Source organism: Alosa sapidissima, chromosome 24 (assembly GCF_018492685.1).
Source record: "Alosa sapidissima isolate fAloSap1 chromosome 24, fAloSap1.pri, whole genome shotgun sequence".
Taxonomy (NCBI): Eukaryota; Metazoa; Chordata; class Actinopteri; order Clupeiformes; family Clupeidae; genus Alosa; species Alosa sapidissima.
The window spans coordinates 26,806,039-26,824,811 of NC_055980.1; the positions used below are offsets into that span (position 1 = coordinate 26,806,039).

General features: G+C 40.4%; 2 protein-coding genes and 2 long non-coding RNA genes across 8 annotated transcripts in view; all 4 read right to left on the reverse strand.

Annotated features, from left to right (window-relative positions):
- Window positions 1-18,773, reverse strand: part of LOC121700216 — a 1,725,899-nt gene that overhangs the window by 909,340 nt on the left and 797,786 nt on the right.
- The window catches only part of LOC121700218 (NACHT, LRR and PYD domains-containing protein 1 homolog), a 44,394-nt gene that overhangs the window by 22,462 nt on the left and 3,159 nt on the right, over window positions 1-18,773 (reverse strand). For 4 of the 5 annotated variants that reach the window (XR_006027135.1, XM_042083043.1, XM_042083045.1 and 1 more), the window contains 5 exons: window positions 14,273-14,361; window positions 13,898-13,948; window positions 5,183-5,440; window positions 1,982-3,677; window positions 1,716-1,799 (listed from right to left, as the gene is read on the reverse strand). Coding sequence is in view for 4 of the 5 variants with exons in the window: in XM_042083043.1 (XP_041938977.1) it covers window positions 1,716-1,799; window positions 1,982-3,677; window positions 5,183-5,440; window positions 13,898-13,948; window positions 14,273-14,327 (2,144 nt within the window). In the remaining variant the exon portion in view is untranslated. The remainder of the gene's footprint in view (window positions 1-1,715; window positions 1,800-1,981; window positions 3,678-5,182; window positions 5,441-13,897; window positions 13,949-14,272; window positions 14,362-18,773) is intronic. The other variant, XM_042083044.1, reaches the window with a different exon arrangement.
- Window positions 3,762-4,432, reverse strand: LOC121700326. Its single transcript, XR_006027189.1, has 2 exons — window positions 3,906-4,432; window positions 3,762-3,825 (listed from the first exon to the last, which is right to left on the reverse strand). It is a non-coding gene; the product is annotated as an uncharacterized LOC121700326 (long non-coding RNA).
- Window positions 8,394-11,512, reverse strand: LOC121700298. The gene is made up of 9 exons (XR_006027162.1): window positions 11,344-11,512; window positions 10,472-10,558; window positions 10,024-10,111; window positions 9,766-9,917; window positions 9,569-9,628; window positions 9,193-9,402; window positions 8,917-9,067; window positions 8,727-8,806; window positions 8,394-8,625 (listed from the first exon to the last, which is right to left on the reverse strand). It is a non-coding gene; the product is annotated as an uncharacterized LOC121700298 (long non-coding RNA).

Genomic DNA, 18,773 nt, shown 5'->3' on the forward strand with positions numbered 1-18,773 from the left:
CGCTCGTTTAACGTATCATGGCTTGGTCAGCTATCTGCACCTCACCATCTCACCACAGGGGTCCCCCAGGGCTCAGTGCTGGGCCCCCTTCTCTTTGCTATCTACACCACCTCCTTGGGACAGATTATCCGTTCGCATGGCTTCTCATACCACTGCTATGCAGACGACACACAGCTCTATCTGTCCTTTCCACCTGATGACCCCTTGGTTTCAGCACAGATCTCGGATTGCCTCTCAGACATAGCTACATGGATGAAGGCACACCACCTCCAGCTGAACCTCTCAAAGACTGAACTGCTGGTCCTCCCAGCTAAACCTACCATACACCACAACATCAACATCAAATTTGACTCCCTGTCTGTTTCACCTACCAGGACTGCAAGAAATCTAGGAGTTGTTCTCGACAACCAACTAAACTTCTCAGATCATGTTGCCTCAGTCGCCCGGTCATGCCGTTTCACACTCTACAACATACGGAAAATCAGGACTTACTTGACTCAAGATGCTACCCAACTTCTGGTTCAGGCAATAGTCATCTCACGACTCGACTACTGCAATGCCCTCCTGACAGGTCTCCCAGCCTGCGCAGTGAAACCACTTCAGATGATCCAGAACGCGGCGGCGCGCCTGGTCTACAACCAACCCAAAAGGGCACATGTTACCCCGCTGCTCATCCAGCTACACTGGCTACCTATGGTGGCCCGCATCAAATTCAAGGCTCTAACGCTTGCCTACAAAGTAGTCTCCGGTTCTGCTCCCACCTATTTGAATGCCCTCATACAGACATACACTACCTCCAGACCGCTGCGCTCCTCAGACGAACGACGTCTAGCTCTACCACCGGTACGCTCAAGCCAATCCAAACTTTTCTCATATGTTGTTCCTCGTTGGTGGAACACACTGCCAGTTCTTACAAGGGCAGGGACATCCTTCTCCATTTTCAAAAAACTCCTGAAGACCCAGCTCTTTAGAGAACATCTCCTCTCATAGCAACACTTACAACAAGTCTTACTGATCCTAGCACTCACCAGCCATCTTAAACTGACAAGTAACTGTTAAAAACAGCACTCACTGATGCACTTATTCTTACTGTACTCTAATGTTTTTAAATTGTCCTAAAATTGTTGAGAATTGCTCTAAAACTTAAACTGTTTACCATGTTGTTAGTCGCTTTGGTTAAAAATGCGTCAGCCAAATGTAATGTAATGTAATGTAATGTAATATGATGTGAATGAATGTAATGTAATATGATGTGAATGAGTCAATTTTCCGTGAAATTGCCCAATATTATAATTTCCTAAAGCATATTTTCCACAGAGCAAGCACCCAAACACTGTCATTCATTCCATCTAATGGCTCTTCTCTTCCAATGTGTCTACACAAAACGATTTCAAATGTACACAGGAGAGATGTTCAATTCCTCGTGCTAGGTAGGGGATTTCACACAGCGGCCAATCTACAACTAAGCCTATTTACAGTTTAAACCAAAATCACTAAAAAATCACAAATCATTAACAAAAAACAAACCATTAGTACAGTATCAACTTAAATTGACATCATTCTTACTTCCACATGCCAAACACTGAAATCTTCAATTTTGGCTTCCTGACTGTAAAGATTTTCCTACAAACACACTCACTCTTTCAATACACAAGAAACACAAATAAACAAGTGAAACAAGTGTTCATAAGTGTTCATATGAATCCAGTTCTTACCCTAGTCCACTCAGGATCTGTCCTTTCCCCAGAGCTGAGATCAGATCATTCACATCAGCATCAGACAGCTCCTCAACAACTAACCTGCAAACACACAAACACATAGTCAACCAGCACTACTGAAGACAATGTCGGCTTTAAGCTTCCATATGAATGTGACCGGTAGGTTGTTTTAATAGGAAATCAAACTGAACTTTAATATAATTAAAGTGTTTATTTACGTGGCTACATTTGCTTGTATTCCACACACACACACACACACTCACCCCAGCTCCTCACACCTGCTCAGTGCAGGTTGCAGCATCCTCAGCTTCTCTGCTGTGATGTTGCACACGTTGAGCTCCAGGCTTCTGATGGTCGGGCAGCGCTGCAGGCAGTACAGCAGCACTGAGCAGTCTGTACTCGTCAGGGGAATGGAAGCAAAGGTTATCTTACCCCAAACCTCCATGGCTCTCCTCACAAACTCCTCCTCATGGAGCTCACAGAGACAGTGGAGAATGAACAGCAACTCATTACTTTTCTTTGAATCTTTACTTTTTTCAATGAGTTCAAGAATCCACTTTTCTAGCTGTCCTCGAATGGAAGGAGTGGAAGGCAGCTTAAGTTCCTTCAGGTTTTGAACCACCTCCTTATTTGAGAGGCCAAAGAGAAACTGAATGACGGGTAGGACATAGGACTTGCCGTCATATTCCTTGACAGAACCGAGCAGCTCATTGACTTTCTCATCATTCTGGTCTGAGGTGTAGTAGAGTGCAGTAAAGAACTCCTGAAAGCTGAGATGCATGAAACTGAACATTTCCTCCAGGTGGACTTTCTTCTTCATGAGGAATTTGCACAGGAAGGGAACACTGGCTGGATCTGAGACTGTACTCAACACACTTTCCTTCTCAAACAGGACCTGCTGCTCCAGCATCCCTCTCTCTGCCAGCTGGCCCAGGCTCCTCAGCAGAGTAGGAACGGATTGACTCAAACCCTGGCAGTGATGCTCCAGCAGAGTGGACACAAAGTGGACAAATATGGAGGTGGTTGTTTCCAGCTCAGCCATTTCAGCATTTTCTTTTAGCTGCTCCCGGAAAACTGTGCAGACAATCCAGCAGATGACCGGAATGGAGCAGGAAGAGAAGAGTGTTCCAGTTGCCTTCACACTCCTCAATGCCTTCTCTGCTACCTGCTGATCTTGACAGAACCTCTGGAAGTACTCCTGCACCCCCTTCTCAGAGAAACCCAGAGTCTCAGTTGAACGCAGAGGGTGTTTGAGCAGTTTGCTCAGTGTGTCTGCAGCAGTGGGCCTGGTGGTGACCAGCAGGAAACAATCGTCCAGGATTGTACCCTTCAACAGAGCACTCAGAATGGCCTCAACAGGAGCTGGTGTGAAAGGGTCTTGACAAATGACAAGTGAGTCATTGATTTCATTTGTGAATCGCAGTTCATCAAATCCATCTATGAGGAAGAGCACCTTCTGTGGTGAGTCCTTTAGTTTCTGTGAGATCAGTGGGGTAAATGTCTTATTGTAGCTCACAAGATCCACCACACACCTGTCATTCCTCTCTCTGGACACTTGGTTCAGTTCTTTACATCTCAGGTGTAAAATAAGTTCAAATCGATCCTGGTAGAGGTTACCTGATGCCCAGTCCAACATGATCTTCTGTGCCATAAAGGATTTGCCATGTCCAGAGTGGCCCTGAAGAATGACTGCTTTAGTTATGTCTCCACGGTCATTAGGGCTGAAGAACTGGTCCACAGTGGTGCTTTGATATGCCTCCCTGGCACTGAAGAGACTCGCTCCTCTGAAACGAATCTCCTTCTCTTTCTCTTTCTGCTTTCTGTGTTGCTGGACTATCAGCAGGTCAGTGTAGCGGTCAGTCAACAGCACGTCCTGTCCAGGTAGGGAGTTGTACTCCTGCAAGGTCTTATACTGCGAGCAGATCCACTCCTTAAGATTGAGGATCATTTGCTGTTGGTCTGAAACAGTATTACAAATGGAAATATTAATATTAAGTTTATAGTAATTCCTGTATGTGTGTGGTTTCTGTATTGGTACCTTTATTACTAATTTGGCATCAATGTCACGAGGGCATAGGTGGTGTAATGAATGAATGTATATATCTACCTGGGCATAGGTGGTGTAATGAATGAATGTATATATCTACCTGGGCATAGGTGGTGTAATGAATGAATGTATATATCTACCTGGGCATAGGCACGGCTGTATGGAGAGGGGGTGAGTAGGGAGAGCACATTTTTTGTTGGCCGTATTTTTTGTAAAGAAACAACACAGTTTATTATATTATTTATTATTTATTTCGGACATTGCCATTGTCTGCTATGCTGCTTTGATGGAATATGTTTTACCCAGAGTTTTGGACAATAAAACAAAGTAAACTTCATCAAGGATTCAGTGTTTGTTTGCAACGAGTCCGCACAGTGTTTTTTATCTTCCTCACTTAGCCTCTCGTGATTTTTATTTGTTTGTAGTCACCACAATGTTAAACAGTATTTTATCTGCTCCCCTCTATGTGTCTTATATTTCTTACAGGTTTTTATGGCTGATGCCAATGTCTCTTAAAAACACACCTTATGATTAGAAATCAGTGGACCAGCTAGATTACACGAATAATAACATATTTTCATAACAAAACCAACATATTATTTCTACAATAAATGTTCCATTGTATGTAGATCACAGTGATGTGTAGTCCTTTTCCCACTAGACCACATTTTCTCCTGGTGATTGGTTACTTGTAATGATAGATAGATAGATAGATAGATAGATAGATAGATAGATACTTTATTGATCCTCAAGGGGAAATTCAAGGGTCTCAGTAGCATACAGACATAACACACAACATGCACTTACAGCAGAAATGGTAAACATAAGTATAAGTATAAACATATAACTAAACTCCACTGTACAATAAAGACAGTAGAAGATAAGACAGATAAGAAAACTAACAAAACTAAATACTAAATACACTATATAAGTTAAATTAAGAAAGTCCAATGTGCTTGAGGGTGATCAAGCATAAGACGCTTGTAGTGACAGGGCCAGGACTGGTGAGGTGCTAAAGGGAGTGAGTGTCATGGTGAAGGTGCAAACAGTAGTCCAACCATAGTCCTTAGTTATGTGTGCCTGGCAAGGTGCTCAAGAGAGTGAGTGTCATGGTGAAGGTGCAAAAAGTAGTCCAACATTAGTCCAACAGTGCAACAGTGCAAGAGTAAGGTCTAGAGACCAGCATAAATAATATAGACAAATAGGAGAGTAAAGTGTAATGTAGACAAGGTAAAATAAAATAAAATAAAATAAATAAATAAATAAATAAATAAATAATGGGCAGCTATTAAACCAGACTTCCATTGACCACTGAGGTGTCTACAAACCCAACTCACCATAGAGGCCAAGTACACCCTTGTCCAGCACTATGTCAACATGTTCACCATAATGGTCATCCATTACACTGGGCACTCACCATAGACACCAGGCTCCTTGTCTTTAAGGAGGGAGAGAAATCTCTCACAGGCCCGTTCACCCTTCTTCCACACCATGTCAACCAGGCAGGTCACCTGGTCCTCAGTCACACTGTGGTTCTGCAGAACCTCATTCCTCTCTCTCTTTGTAATAACGGGGCCCATGTCAGTGGTGGGTTTCTGAAGGCCATCCAGCAGATCTTTGAGAGCAGCATCTCCAATCTTGTTTATGAGTTCAATCCGAGCATTAAACACTTGATCTGTAAGGAGAGAGTTTTACGCTGTGATTACCTCCTGTGGCCAAGACACACATTACCACAAAACCAGAACCGTGACATAACTGTGGCCGATACGAGCACCGTTATGCCTGTGTGGTGTCATAACTGTGGCCGATATGAGCACCGTTATGCCTGTGTGGTGTCATAACTGTGGCCGATATGAGCACTTTTATGTCGTTGTGGTGAAATTGCAGTTTGACTACTCTTACTGTTTTAAGATTCCAGTTGTTATTGATCACCGATCTGTTATTCCTGTCATTGTGTTGACTGTCGCAACCGCTGGCACGTTATCCTGAGAAATATTATTTGGTCACCACTATTCTGAGATTTACGGCTCCCATTAACTTCCATTCAACACATCAAAACAATACTTCCAAAATGTCTTCAAACTAAAACAGGTGACTCATGCCGGCAACCATTTCACTTTGATAATAAACTAAATTTTCGTAGAATATTTATATAAATCTTCTACGAAAATTTAGTTTAGCAATAATAACATAATAATAACATAAATTGGCTTAAGCAATGTGGAGAAATCTTATAAAATCTGTCAGCCAGGGATTAAAGTGAAAAAAAATCGTTTGACTGAACTTTTTTCAGGCCATAAATCATACGTTGTTCATATCTACCTATAGAGATAGCACCCCTTTTGCGGTCGCGACCTATTGGTTTTTAATGTACAAAAAGATGCAAACAGCAAAGTAAAGGGAGTATTCGCCTTATTCACACGGCGGCCATTGTTTAAACCAAAACGAGGCTACAGGGTACACTTACTATAAAATTAATGCCACCTACAGGTGAATGCATAGAACATAACAATCCTATGGTTTGTGTACCCTGTAGCCTCGTTTTAGCCGCCAATGGCCACCATGTGAATAAGGCGAATTGAGAGTGTTCTTGATTGAGATTGAGTTTTCCTGATGAACAAAAATATATTTTAGTACCATCCCTGACCATTGCTGATTAGCCATTGCTGTTCTTTTCTACTGCAGCAATATTGTAGAAAGGCTTTAACACACTCTTATTTAATTACTTCAGGCCAAAAGTGTTTAAAGGGGAGATTTTTTTCTTGTTAATATGCAATTCTACACCAAGTAAAATCTATAAAATCAAGTTTACAAGACTTCCCATTTCCTCATCAAAGTAACGAATCAGAACATTCTAGATATTATTCATATTTCCATTTGTTGCCTCATCCGCATTTAATGAAAACATGGTCATTTTGAGTTTTACAGACAACTCAGTTTTCCAATGAGCAGCAATACTGTGTGTGCTCATGCAGGAGGTCTGCGCATTTGATAACGACAATCTGGAGACGGTGCTTTTGTCTTCAGCAACAGATTGTATAAGGTTGACAAAAGGGTTGCGATATGGTGAGGGACAGGTCGTGTTGCGCTATGAAAGAACATGCGTAGCCTACTTTCTAAACGTAAAAACGGTCAGCCATAGATAAACGTAGCCTACCTCTGTCGTGGTGGCTAGTTGCACCAGGTACGGAAGATGTCCTGAAGTGCACGAACGTTAACCTTATGGCGGTCTTCTGATTGGTGGCGTGCTAAAACGTTTTCCTATTGCATCCATAAACAATTTTCTTGCAGCGAACCGCGCAAAAGCAAACCCCCGGCGCTTTAATTTCTTTACACCATGGCTTGTTAGTTCTCCCCCGTTTCCAACAGCTGCCCATCTCCATTTATTTTTTAACTTTTGACACCAGCCTTCCTTTAGCAATAATGCATCCATGACAGCTAGTGGCCTTGCCAAATAGACGCACACAAATCATGACGCTAATATGCGAGGTTCTGGTAGGCCTACTGGTTATGGTTTTGTGCTATAAATGAATAATATTTTATAGCAAAGTTTTAAGTTGATTATTTTAATTGTATGGTTATTTTTTGTCCACATACACTCACAACCTACTGTCGTTAAAAGTGAGGCCTAAGCAAAATAGGCTATAAGGCTGTCTGTGCGTCACAAACAGACTGACCCCCTTACTCAACAGTTCGCGATGATGACAGTGATATTATTATTTTTTTTATGCTAACACGCTCAGTCAAAACCTTCCGTCGCAAATTGTGAAAAACATTGTTGTACATGTCATAACAGACGGGATAATAAATTGCATAGGCTACGGTTTATATTGCGTCGCTTTACACATAATGTTAGTTGCATTGATTAAAAACTGTAACAATAATAGTAGCCTACATCGGGTGGCATACACTCTAAGAAAAAAAGGTTCCAAATGGAACCTAAAAAGGTTCCATCCTTTGATACAAATAAGGCACCCTAAATGGTTCCAAATGGAACCTTTTAAAAAGGTTCTATATGATGAACCATCAGGGGTGCCATTATTTTACATTCTAATGGTTCTAAATGGAACCATAACTACCAGGTGTGTTTTATTACTACTAGGCCTACTACTACTTATTATTATTACTATTATTATTAGTAGTAGTATTACTTTTATTAATTCATTATTATTCATATTCATTCATTGTGCTAATTAATGAGAAGTAGCGTATAATGTGTACGAAATGTTAAATACAAATAGACAACAATCAAAAATTGACATCAGTCAATTATCATTCAAATACTGTATTCAGTATTTCTACATTAATTTACATATTCATTGCTTTAGCATATCTTTTATATTACTCGCAAAAAAACGTGTGTCATAAGACACTCAAAACAACAATAGATACATATTTACATTAATTTACATATTCATTGCTTAAACATATCTTCTGTTACTTGCATAAAAAATGTGTCATAAATACACTCAAAACAGCAATAGTTACATTTTTACAAATTAATACATTTCAAATGATTATAAAACACACTTTATGATAACATTTTTTCCACACGCAACACTGGAGTGGAGGGCTTAGACATAGACAGGTTAAGGCGTCTGTCAAAGAATAGTAATGTGTGGTGGCCTCTTTTGGGTACTGAACATCAAAAAGAAAATATAAACAAAAAATACAGATAAGGCCTAAGGAGGCATCAATGTCAGGGGAGGGGCCAATGACAAATTCGCATTGGAGGGCATGTGGCACATCCATCTCTCCACTTGCTATTGTGATGCCATCCATCTTTATGGATGCTCTCCTGGCAAGGAGGGGAGTATCACCACCCTGGAAGATGATGGTTGGAAACACGCTCAGTGGTTCCTATGCAAATGAGAAATGTACAAGGGATCTCCTGTAAGAGTCTATGATGTGAATTGACAACATAAAGCAATGTTAATTGTAATGTTAAAAACATCAAATACCTCGTCTAAACAATACAGAAACTTGGCATCCTCCTTAAAAAGGGCAGGCAAAATTAGGACAGCAGCACTTTTTTGAAGGTCTGAAATGTCAAAAGAAACAAAGAATGATTTCATTAAAACATATTTTAATGATCTTATTATTATTAAATAATTGAAGGGTGCAAGGGAAAAGAAGAAGCTGCTGACTTACCATCTGTGTTAGTATCTCGTAGGCTTGACAGGCTCTCCCTCTGACTCCCACTGTCAGCCACTCTGATGACGTTAGGGGTCAATATACCGAGGGTGTTATGCAGGCTTAGCTTTAAGTCCAGTCCAAACCGCAACTTCATTTCATGATGCATCTACAAATAAACAAACAAAACAAAACAGAGGAAATTGTAGTTACCAATAAATGGTTATAGAACTTACTACTGAACAGCACTGAACTCACATTTTAGTAATACTACTATAAGACTTTGCTACTCACCAGCTCTGGCACCCAAAGAAATTGGAACATCTCCATCACCTCCTCAGTTGGTTTTCCCATTTGCTCTACCCTCTTATAGACAGTTTGCCTCATCCTGTCCATTATATGACTAATATCTGGCTGACGACGGCACAACTAATTGTTTATGGCGTTTATATGCTCTTGAAAGCTGTGGTAGTCCTCCCCAACTGCTTCAAGGTCCAACATAATCTGAAAAAAAAAAAAGACATTCAGAGAATGCAAAACGTATGTGAGCAATGATAATATAAATTTTCTCAAGCCAGATAGTCTTTCATTCAATCAGAAATAAATAAATAATGTAGCCGGACCTAACTGCTGTATGATTCAACATTTCATTCACAAACATATTACAAACCTCTTGTGTTGGCTCGTAATCAGAAGACATCTGGACCCCCACTCTGTACTTTTTTGCTCTCTGAAATTAGCAAAGAGAAATGTGTAATATTAAGATATCTGTACTGACAAACAGTGGCTACTGTGACTAGCTAGCATATAGACATGCAGACAAGAAAACAAACGGGCTAAAGACAAGCAAGAATGTAAAAATGGCACCTGATGTCCAGGTGGGTCCTCCAGAGGCACATGGCCACAATTCTTTGTCTTCTGACACCAAACTTTCTCTTAATCTCCTGCACCGTCGTCAAGTTTATCAAAGGAGACCTTTCCTTTTTGAACTTATTCTTAATACACTCCAGCAGGGTCTCCTTTGAGTAAAGACATGAATTATGAGACTCAGACAGAGTCAGAGTAGTATAGGAATTCAATTGAGGAATAATGTTTTCCATAACAAAACGTTAAAAAATAACATACATAACCAGATTAGCTGTGGTCATTAAGAAATGGATATCTAGTGATCAGACACCACAGGACATCAGTGTATTTTTTATGGTTTGGGTACCTGAAAGAACAATCATTGGAATTAGAATTGTCCTACTTATGGTTTTAGTAGCAGAGGAGATGTCAAGTCAAGTCAAGTCGGCTTTTATTGTCAATTTCTTTACATGCACTGGTCATACAAAGAATTGAAATTTCGTTTCTTACTTTCCCATGCAGACATAGACATGCTTTAAATACAGACATAGACATACTATGGACATAGCCATAGACAATAAACATTAAATTAAAGTGCAAAGAGATGCTGAGCGTTATTAAACAATAGGCAGGAAAAAAATAACAAAAGTCTATAGGTAGAAAAAAACAACATGTGGTCCTAAAAACCTTCATGAAAAAAATTATTGAATTAATGAAGTATACTCACTGAACCAACGATGATTTGCGTAACTTTTCCACCTCTCAAAAACAAGATTGTGTTTCAGACATCTTCATCATTGACAGACATCTTCATCTAAAATGAAAAATAAGACATAGACATTAAGTACATATTGTAGTGAGTTCCATCCTCTTTTAGATGCCTGTATTGTCTTACAGACACCAGAGCCGTAGCGTTAGCTATACAGATGTACTAAATACATTGTAATTTGCAATGAGCCCAGCATGATACAAGAACGAGGTTCAACTGATCTGTATGTGTTTCAGAAGTCTGTTATAGCACTATTGGCTACTGTTAGCTATCCTAACTTGTTGGCTGGGTTCCCTGTAATTGAACTAAACAGTCTGCTAATGAAGTATTAGTTATTGCCAAATCATTTGCATCGTATGTTAGCTGACGTTAGTAGCTGATTACTCTGCTTTGCTTCTAATGCTATGTTCACTAACTAGCGACAGCTAGCGCTAGCAGGCTAGCTGTAGATAGCTTTAACTCAATAGGGGAGAGGGAGGATATTGAACAGTAGCTAGTGTCGTTCTACACAAGCTCGAAATCATATAATCGATAGTTGATTTTATTGCCAGGCTGACAAGAAAGTACAAAACTTATCTTAATGATGGATCCAGTAACGTTAGGGTGAATCAATGTCTATGATAGCTAGCTGCTGCTAACATTCAACGAACCTCTAACGTTACAATTTACTACTTCTGACAGCTGACAGTCATGTGTTATCGCCCACCAACGTTTACGGGGAACGCTTCTTGCTTTTGCTTAAAAAAGTATCACTTAATGTTTCGATTTGCAGGCCACACGGGCAATGATTATGAATGGGGGAAAAGCAGAAAAAACTTTGTGCCACTTACCGTTAAATCCACTGCAGCAGAGTGAGCGTCTCCGGGAAAGGGTTCCATAAACGGTCGTTTAAGTTCAAATAATCCTCGCGAGTAAGAAATAGCACCCTTTTCAGGCAAAAGGTTCTATTTCCTTGGCAAAGAACCCCAATGGTTCTATTTAGCACCCACAAGAACCCTTTTTTCTAAGAGTGTAGAAGGCTATCTGTTCAAGTCATAGGTGACACCCAAAATGAATGACCTCCCTGACAAGAGTTCGCGATAGTAAGAAATTGTCTACATTGATGCACGGAAAGAACACAGCCTACGCTTCTTCTCCGAATTAGCACATAGTGCTCACAATATCATATCCAAAAAAGTTAAACGGATTGGCCAACCTCATCAGCTGTCTCTAATGTGTCACTATAATCCAACTTTTAGACCGTTATAGTCCTCCATATGTGTTCTTTGGAAAAGCAAAGGTGATAGCCCCCCTCCTATTTTTTTTTCTCATCGGATCTGCATCGATCTCAAATATGACATTTCTAAAATCAAATTGACGGAAATCCGTCCTATGACGGAGAACTTTAATCCTTGCTGTCAGCCCCTGAGACCGTTGTTCAAATTATGGTCATCTAATTTGATTGTTCAGTCCCGCTCCCGCAATATTCTGTCCCGCTCCCGCATTAATGTGTCATTTTTAGTCCCGCTCCCGCCCGCATCTGTAACATGATGTCCCGCTCCCACCCGCATCTGTAACATGATGTCCCGCTCCCGCCTGCTAAAGCCAGCATGCAGGAGGGATAGCCTATTCAGTTTTTCTTTCTGTCTCACGAAAGGAGCACACACACCTGAGAAAGACTCCAGATGTCAGTTTCTTGGTTCTGAATGTAGGCTAACAACTGAAGTAGGCCTAGTCTGCCCTCTTCCTCTGTCATGCTTTCGATTTTTGAGTTTTGACAATGAGCAGCAGGAACAAATTTAACCCACGTAAACGACAATATAGGCTATAGGCCTGCTATCCGTCAGTTATGCTTAAACCCCGTTTTTTAATGCTGCCTAACAGAACATTCAGCTGAGCTATAGTTATGAACAGTACTTTAATCATTTCCATATTTAATTTTACGCACATATTTAATTTGCGGGAGTGCAGTGAATCATCGGTCTGTCCCGCACCCACGAACGCACCTCTCTCATCCCGCCCGCTCCCGCAAAGAGCTTCCAAAAGTTGTCCCGCGCCGCACTCTTTTTTGTGTCGGGACCCGCGGGTCTACTGCGGGAGTGCAGACCTCTAGTGTATAGGTCTAATTGAATGCCTGTCACTTAAAGACGTTCGTAACACAGTTAAAAGGCTGCTGATGTGTGGATGCAATTCGTAACGTTTTCTACACAGTTAAAATAAAGGTTCGTACTTCTCCTTGGGACAAGCACTTTAGAATTTTGGAAAACACGTTTCCATTTACTTCGGGATTTTACATTCAGTGTCAGAGTCAATAAAATGAGCCCTTCAACGAAATTGACAAGCAGCTGTAAGTAGGCTAAGCATGCTAAATTCGACATCCAAAACAGTATTCTAACGTTAGCTTTGAGATAGGCCTACTGCTTGATTGCGTAACTTAACCTAGTTTAGTCTCTTCAATGTAGCCTATGTTGTGATAAGACCTTAGCACTTAACTTAGTTAACTTCAATACAGCAGTTTTTAACAAAATTGCGCAGCATGGTCACGATGCTAAGCGGATTTAATAGCAATTTAGCCAGACGTCTTGTATGCAATGTGGCAACAACAATCCTTCAACAATCGTGAATATTTTAAATGCACATGCAGAGAAAGGGCAGCGGGCTACGAGAGAGGGCGGGGCGGGGCAAGGAAAGGCTGCGCGTTAATAGCGCAGCTCAGTGGCAATGCAAGGATCGATCTTATATTTCATTTAAATTAAATTAAATTAAATTAAATATAGAATATTAATCTGTAGCGGCCAATTTTATTTTGTGGTGCCCCGCCACAGATTAGTCAATGTATGGGAAACACTGAGATATAATGGGCTACATTATATATCTCATGGCCACCAGCTGGGGGCATGGCACTGCACTTCAGGTTATTATGTAGCTGAAAGCAAGCACTGAAATGGGGCCATCTGGTGGCTGTGCAGTGCAATATCGCCATTACATTTTCAATTTAACAGGAAGTTACTGTAGAAAATCGTATTTGTCTAATTAATCTGATATATTGTGTTTTTCTTTTCAAACTTTGTTATTTTATAAATTGTGGTGTATCATTAAGGTACGTTGTTGAATGCAATTACTCACATTAGATGAGCATACATTTGAATAATGGGCAGTCTTAGGGGCAGTTTTTCTCCACATTGCTTAAGCCAATTTCTGTTAATTTTTGCTGTATATATCTTGTACCAAAATGTAGTTTATGATCAAAGTGAAATGGTTGCTGGCATGAGTCACCGTTTTAGTTTGAGCACATTTTGGAAGTGTTGTTTTGATGTTTTGAATAGAAGTCAAAGAACTCAGAACAGTGATGACCAGAGAATACTTCTCAGGATAGCGTGACAGCGGTGCTGTCGCAGGGCTTACCTGTGGCTTTAGCTGGAGATGCTGCAGATGTCTGACTCTCAGCACCTGCACCTGTGGACACAGATTTGACCCAAATGCTTACAGCGGTGCATCATTACAAGCAAGCTTTAGCCATATGCTCTTACGTTCTAACCAATGTAGTGTTCTTTAGCCATATGCTCTTATGTTCTAACCAATGTAGTGTTCTTTAGCCATATGCTCTTATGTTCCAACCAATGTCGTGTTTTTTAGCCATATGCTCTTACGTTCCAACCAATGTGGTGTTCTTTAGCCATATGCTCTTATGTTCTAACCAATGTAGTGTTTTTTAGCCATATGCTCTTATGTTCCAACCAATGTAGTGTTTTGTGCTGATGAGTACACAAGGTGACTGACCTGCTTCCACATTGTGCTGGACTTCCTGTTTGTCTGTTTGGGTGCTGCTGGCCATGACATCACTGTCTCCGCCCCTTCATGCACAGCTTCTATGGACAATGCAGTGACCACATTGTAACTATAGTGATGTGGACGAGATAATGGACAATATACAGTAGTGACCACATTATAACTATAGGAATGTGGAAGAGATAATAGCCAATACAGTGACCACATTATAACTACTTATTTTCTAACCAGTGATTTTAGTATTTATTTATGTGCAAGTGAGAAATGTTAAACCTGAATTCAGAAATACACAAACAAACACTATATGGTGAGCACTGACAGACATAATCAAAACACACATGCAGGGTCCCAATAATACAGCATTCCTCTAACCCTACAGGGTCCTACATAGCAGAGCTAGTGAGCGGAGTGGATAGAATTTTGTTGGAGCGTGGAGCGCTTTTTAATTTAGAGGCCGGAGCGGCCGCTCTATTCCACTCCATTTTCACTCCAATACCGCTCACACCACGAGTCCGAGGCATGCACAAATCCACCCAGAATTCATGTCTGCATAATGAAACGAAGACCGTTAAAGATATAGGCATTAGTAGGCCTAAGGTCGTTGGGGATGGGGTCGCTACATATTTTAGAAAGGAAACTGAAAGTCATAGCCTTGGGCCAAAAACCGTACTATTCCTACAAAACAACTAGATAATAACAATGTAGAGCATTGTTGCAGAGCAAGTACAACCATGTGGTGACACTGTACCAGTAAGATTCATTTTGGAACTTAAGACAACGCATTTCACAGAAACATGAGTGTGCTACGGAGAGCAAAGAAAAACGTGAGCATTTGAATTTGGTATGCTTCATATCAAGTAAGGCTGAAGTAAAACTGTATTATTTAGGCAATTAATCCCACTGATCCCTTGAGTTTTAGGCTTATGTGTATTGACGTTGCCAACCTTGTTCGTAGTTGCATTATCGGTGTTGCATTATCTTTTACAATAAATGTTCTATGAGTGACATTGCCGTTGCTCTTAGTTCTTTAGGATTTAAGTTTTCTAAGGTGACAATGCGGCTTGTAGATTATTTCTCCCTCTTTTGAATTGGAGCTAGCGTGAAACGATTTCTCTGGAGCGGGAGGATTTTTAAGTGGAGCGGGGAGCAAAATTGAGCGGAGTGGCCTGACGTGAATTTGAGCGTCAATTTGAATTTGAACCTGAGAGGAGTGGGGTATTCGCACCGCTCAGCTCCAGGGACGGACTGGCTAAAATCGCTATCATACACAACCAGAACACATTGCACCACTGATCAAAAGAAACCTGGTCAGAAGTCCATGGCGAGTTGTTGATGTTATTTTAAGAGCGTATTATCAACAGTAATATGGGAGGGTGCACAGCGCACCATCGTTCTATCATCCATGAAGGGGCCCCAGTGCACATCCATGCAAAACATTACAAATGACCGTTTAGGCTACAATAAGGCTCTTATTTCTTCATTGTATGTGCCTTCTTATTTATTTTTTATTGTTTACTTGAATGTTATGTTTGTCTGTGGACTAAATTGGTAAAATATGTCTTGTCTCCACCGTGGGATAGTGAGAAACGTAATTTCGATCTCTTTGTATGTCTTTAGTCAGGTTCCAGCCAATCCCACTTACACAGATAAATGAATATATTTCTATTGGCATGCTACCTAGTGACATTAAAGCAAAAATATGAAGAAAATCAAATAATGAGACACAAATATTGATATAAAGCCTGACATAAGCCATATGCAAACATTCACATCATACGTTCCCAGATATGGGTACATCCTGAAAAAGGAAAGCATGTAGGCTATACAGTAGGCTAGATGGCCATCACAATGACCAATATATTATCTTAAATGAACTAGCTGAATAACACAGGTGACCACTTCTGCATAATTTCATGGAGTGCTGAAATGTACACACATTTTTGAACATTTCTGAACTGTGAAATGTAGCATACAGTATACTGTATGTTTTGTGGTTGTGAACTTATTGCAATATCACCATAACTATTCCACCTGTGTATGCATGGTTATAATTCTGAAGTGCAAAATAGCTTGGGCTACAGCACAAATATTTCCATAAAAATAAGCAAGTCTGACCTCTGAATTTATTTTGAAAGTGCACCTGATGGATGCATTTAAAAGTTAAAATATACAAACATTTCTTAAATTCTTACAAAACACCCTAGGACGACACAGCATCAGATGAATGCAGGTTCAGGCCGAGGTCCTAGTAGTAGATCCCTTTGATACCAAGTGTTAATTAAACTCTGGGACCCTGGTCCCTACACCTGAGAACCGCTGATGTACGTTTTTTTTTTACTGTACGGTAATAATGCTGAATGAGCCAAACAAAAATTTCCGCAGCAAAATTTTGATTGGCCCCACCAAATCTCACTCCAAGGTTTTTTGAAAAGTTGGCAGCCCTGTGTCTGACCCACCTGCTATAAACTCACTCCTTCCTCTCTTTCATGAAAAAGCTGCCAGCTTTGCCATGGTCAGACATGGCATGAATGTTGTAAAACAATTGACAGAGCACCTAGTTACACATAGAGATGGCTATGGAACACAATCGGAGAACTTTTAGATGGAAGTAGTTGAACAACTGTACTATGTGATAATGGGGTGGCTACCTCTGGAACAGCAGACTAAAGGGTGGGCTGCATGGAAACCATTTCCAGAAGTAATGGATGCCTTCATTGCTATGACAGCAAATCCTTTTCAACTGCTTAGCCAGGAATCAAACATGTTTGCATTGCTGTAAAAGTACGCTTGTGTTCTTTACGATAAGAAAAAGGATCTTGAAAAAAGTCAATGATCTCAGGAAGGACTTGTTTTCTCAAATATGTCTCTCAATGGGAAATATCCCTCCCACACAGGCTGCACTGATACAGCATTCAAATAGAGCAGTGTACCAAGCTAGCATTTGGTCCAAAGGTCTGCAGGCTACCCAGTCAGTGCCTTCTCCTGAAAAATATGGATGGACCAAATTAGATGATTTTTGGACACCTTTATGGACACTTTTACCAGAGGCAGCCAAAGCATGTAGAGAAGGCTGCCTGAGGTGCTTGAGTGTCTGTGTTTATAGTATCCTTGAGACAGTTGGTGGATATATAGGTAGCCATAGTGTAGCCGTATTGTCTGCTTAAAACAGAGACATACTGTATCTATAAGACACTTATACCTAATTTCATGCATGAGGTTGTTTCGTGGCCTTTGAAATAGCTGCCAATTGTGGATAGGCAGTGCAGCCATTTTTCAATTTATTTAAAAATTCACTTCCCGTTTGAGATTTTTTGGAGTAATCTTCCAGGATAACTTATGATCACCCAAGGGACATATATCAAATGTGAAGCTTTTAGGAGATGCTTACTGTAGGTGGCCTCTCAGGGCTCTACAGTGCGCCCATTTCACTCGCACATGCGAGTAAAAATTATGGCGTGCGAGTGCAAAAAAATATTTAGGCGCACTGGTGCGAATGACTTCTAACCATGTCAATGTTTGTCTACAAAATACACCGCAACATCAAGAAACATTACTGGTGCAAACCATAGAATCACGTCGCGAATGCAGCATAAAAACTACACCTCCCATCAACGTTAGCAGTTTCGCTAGTAGTCGCTTCTATCAAATCCAAGAGCACGCAGAAAAAGTGGAAAGTTAGACTAGCCAGCCAAGATGCAAAGATTGAAGAAATTAGTTCTTCATCGGATATCGGAGGAACAGGATGAGATTCTGAGAATGCAGTGAGAGAAGGAAAGGTAACCTAACATGCCTTTTAGCCCAGTTGACGTATTGGCTGCAATATGCAAAATATAGCTGTAGCGAACAGGCACAAAAGTAGCTTCCCGTAATACTCCCATTTTATTCAAAGGTAGAACGCTACTGACAACTCCAGGCTTCCACGCATGCTTGTTTGTTTACACCGAATACAAGCTGAAGTGCAAAACGAAAGTAGGCCTAACGTTTGCCTACTGCCCCCATCAATGCAGATATTTCAAATAAAAAGTAAGTATAAAAAAAAATATATATCCTTGATTAGCCTATGTTGGGTTTTGTGGAAGAGAAAATGGACTGTTTTAGTAGTAGTATTAGGCAGTATGCAGTCAGATAGGTCACCATGGGCATATTTGGATTAGCTACAGATGGATTCACAAATAAATAAATTAGCCTACATTTGGCAGGATACTTGATATACAGGCTAAATGCAAATATGGCAATGTATTATACTATTTTACATTAACAAAATGTAGGAAAATAGAACAGACTGAAAATAAAGTAGGCACTGATCTTTAAAATCCTATTTCCTGTAGTCTAAATGTTGTCAGTCATTCTTAATATTCGCAATTGGTGCACTGGCATGTTTAAGTGTTAGCTGCAGTGTAATGTTAGATTATGTTTAAGTTAAGTACAGAACTGACTGTGCGCCCAAATTTTTGTCTGTGCTCCTAATTTTTTTAACTTGGGCGCACAAGTG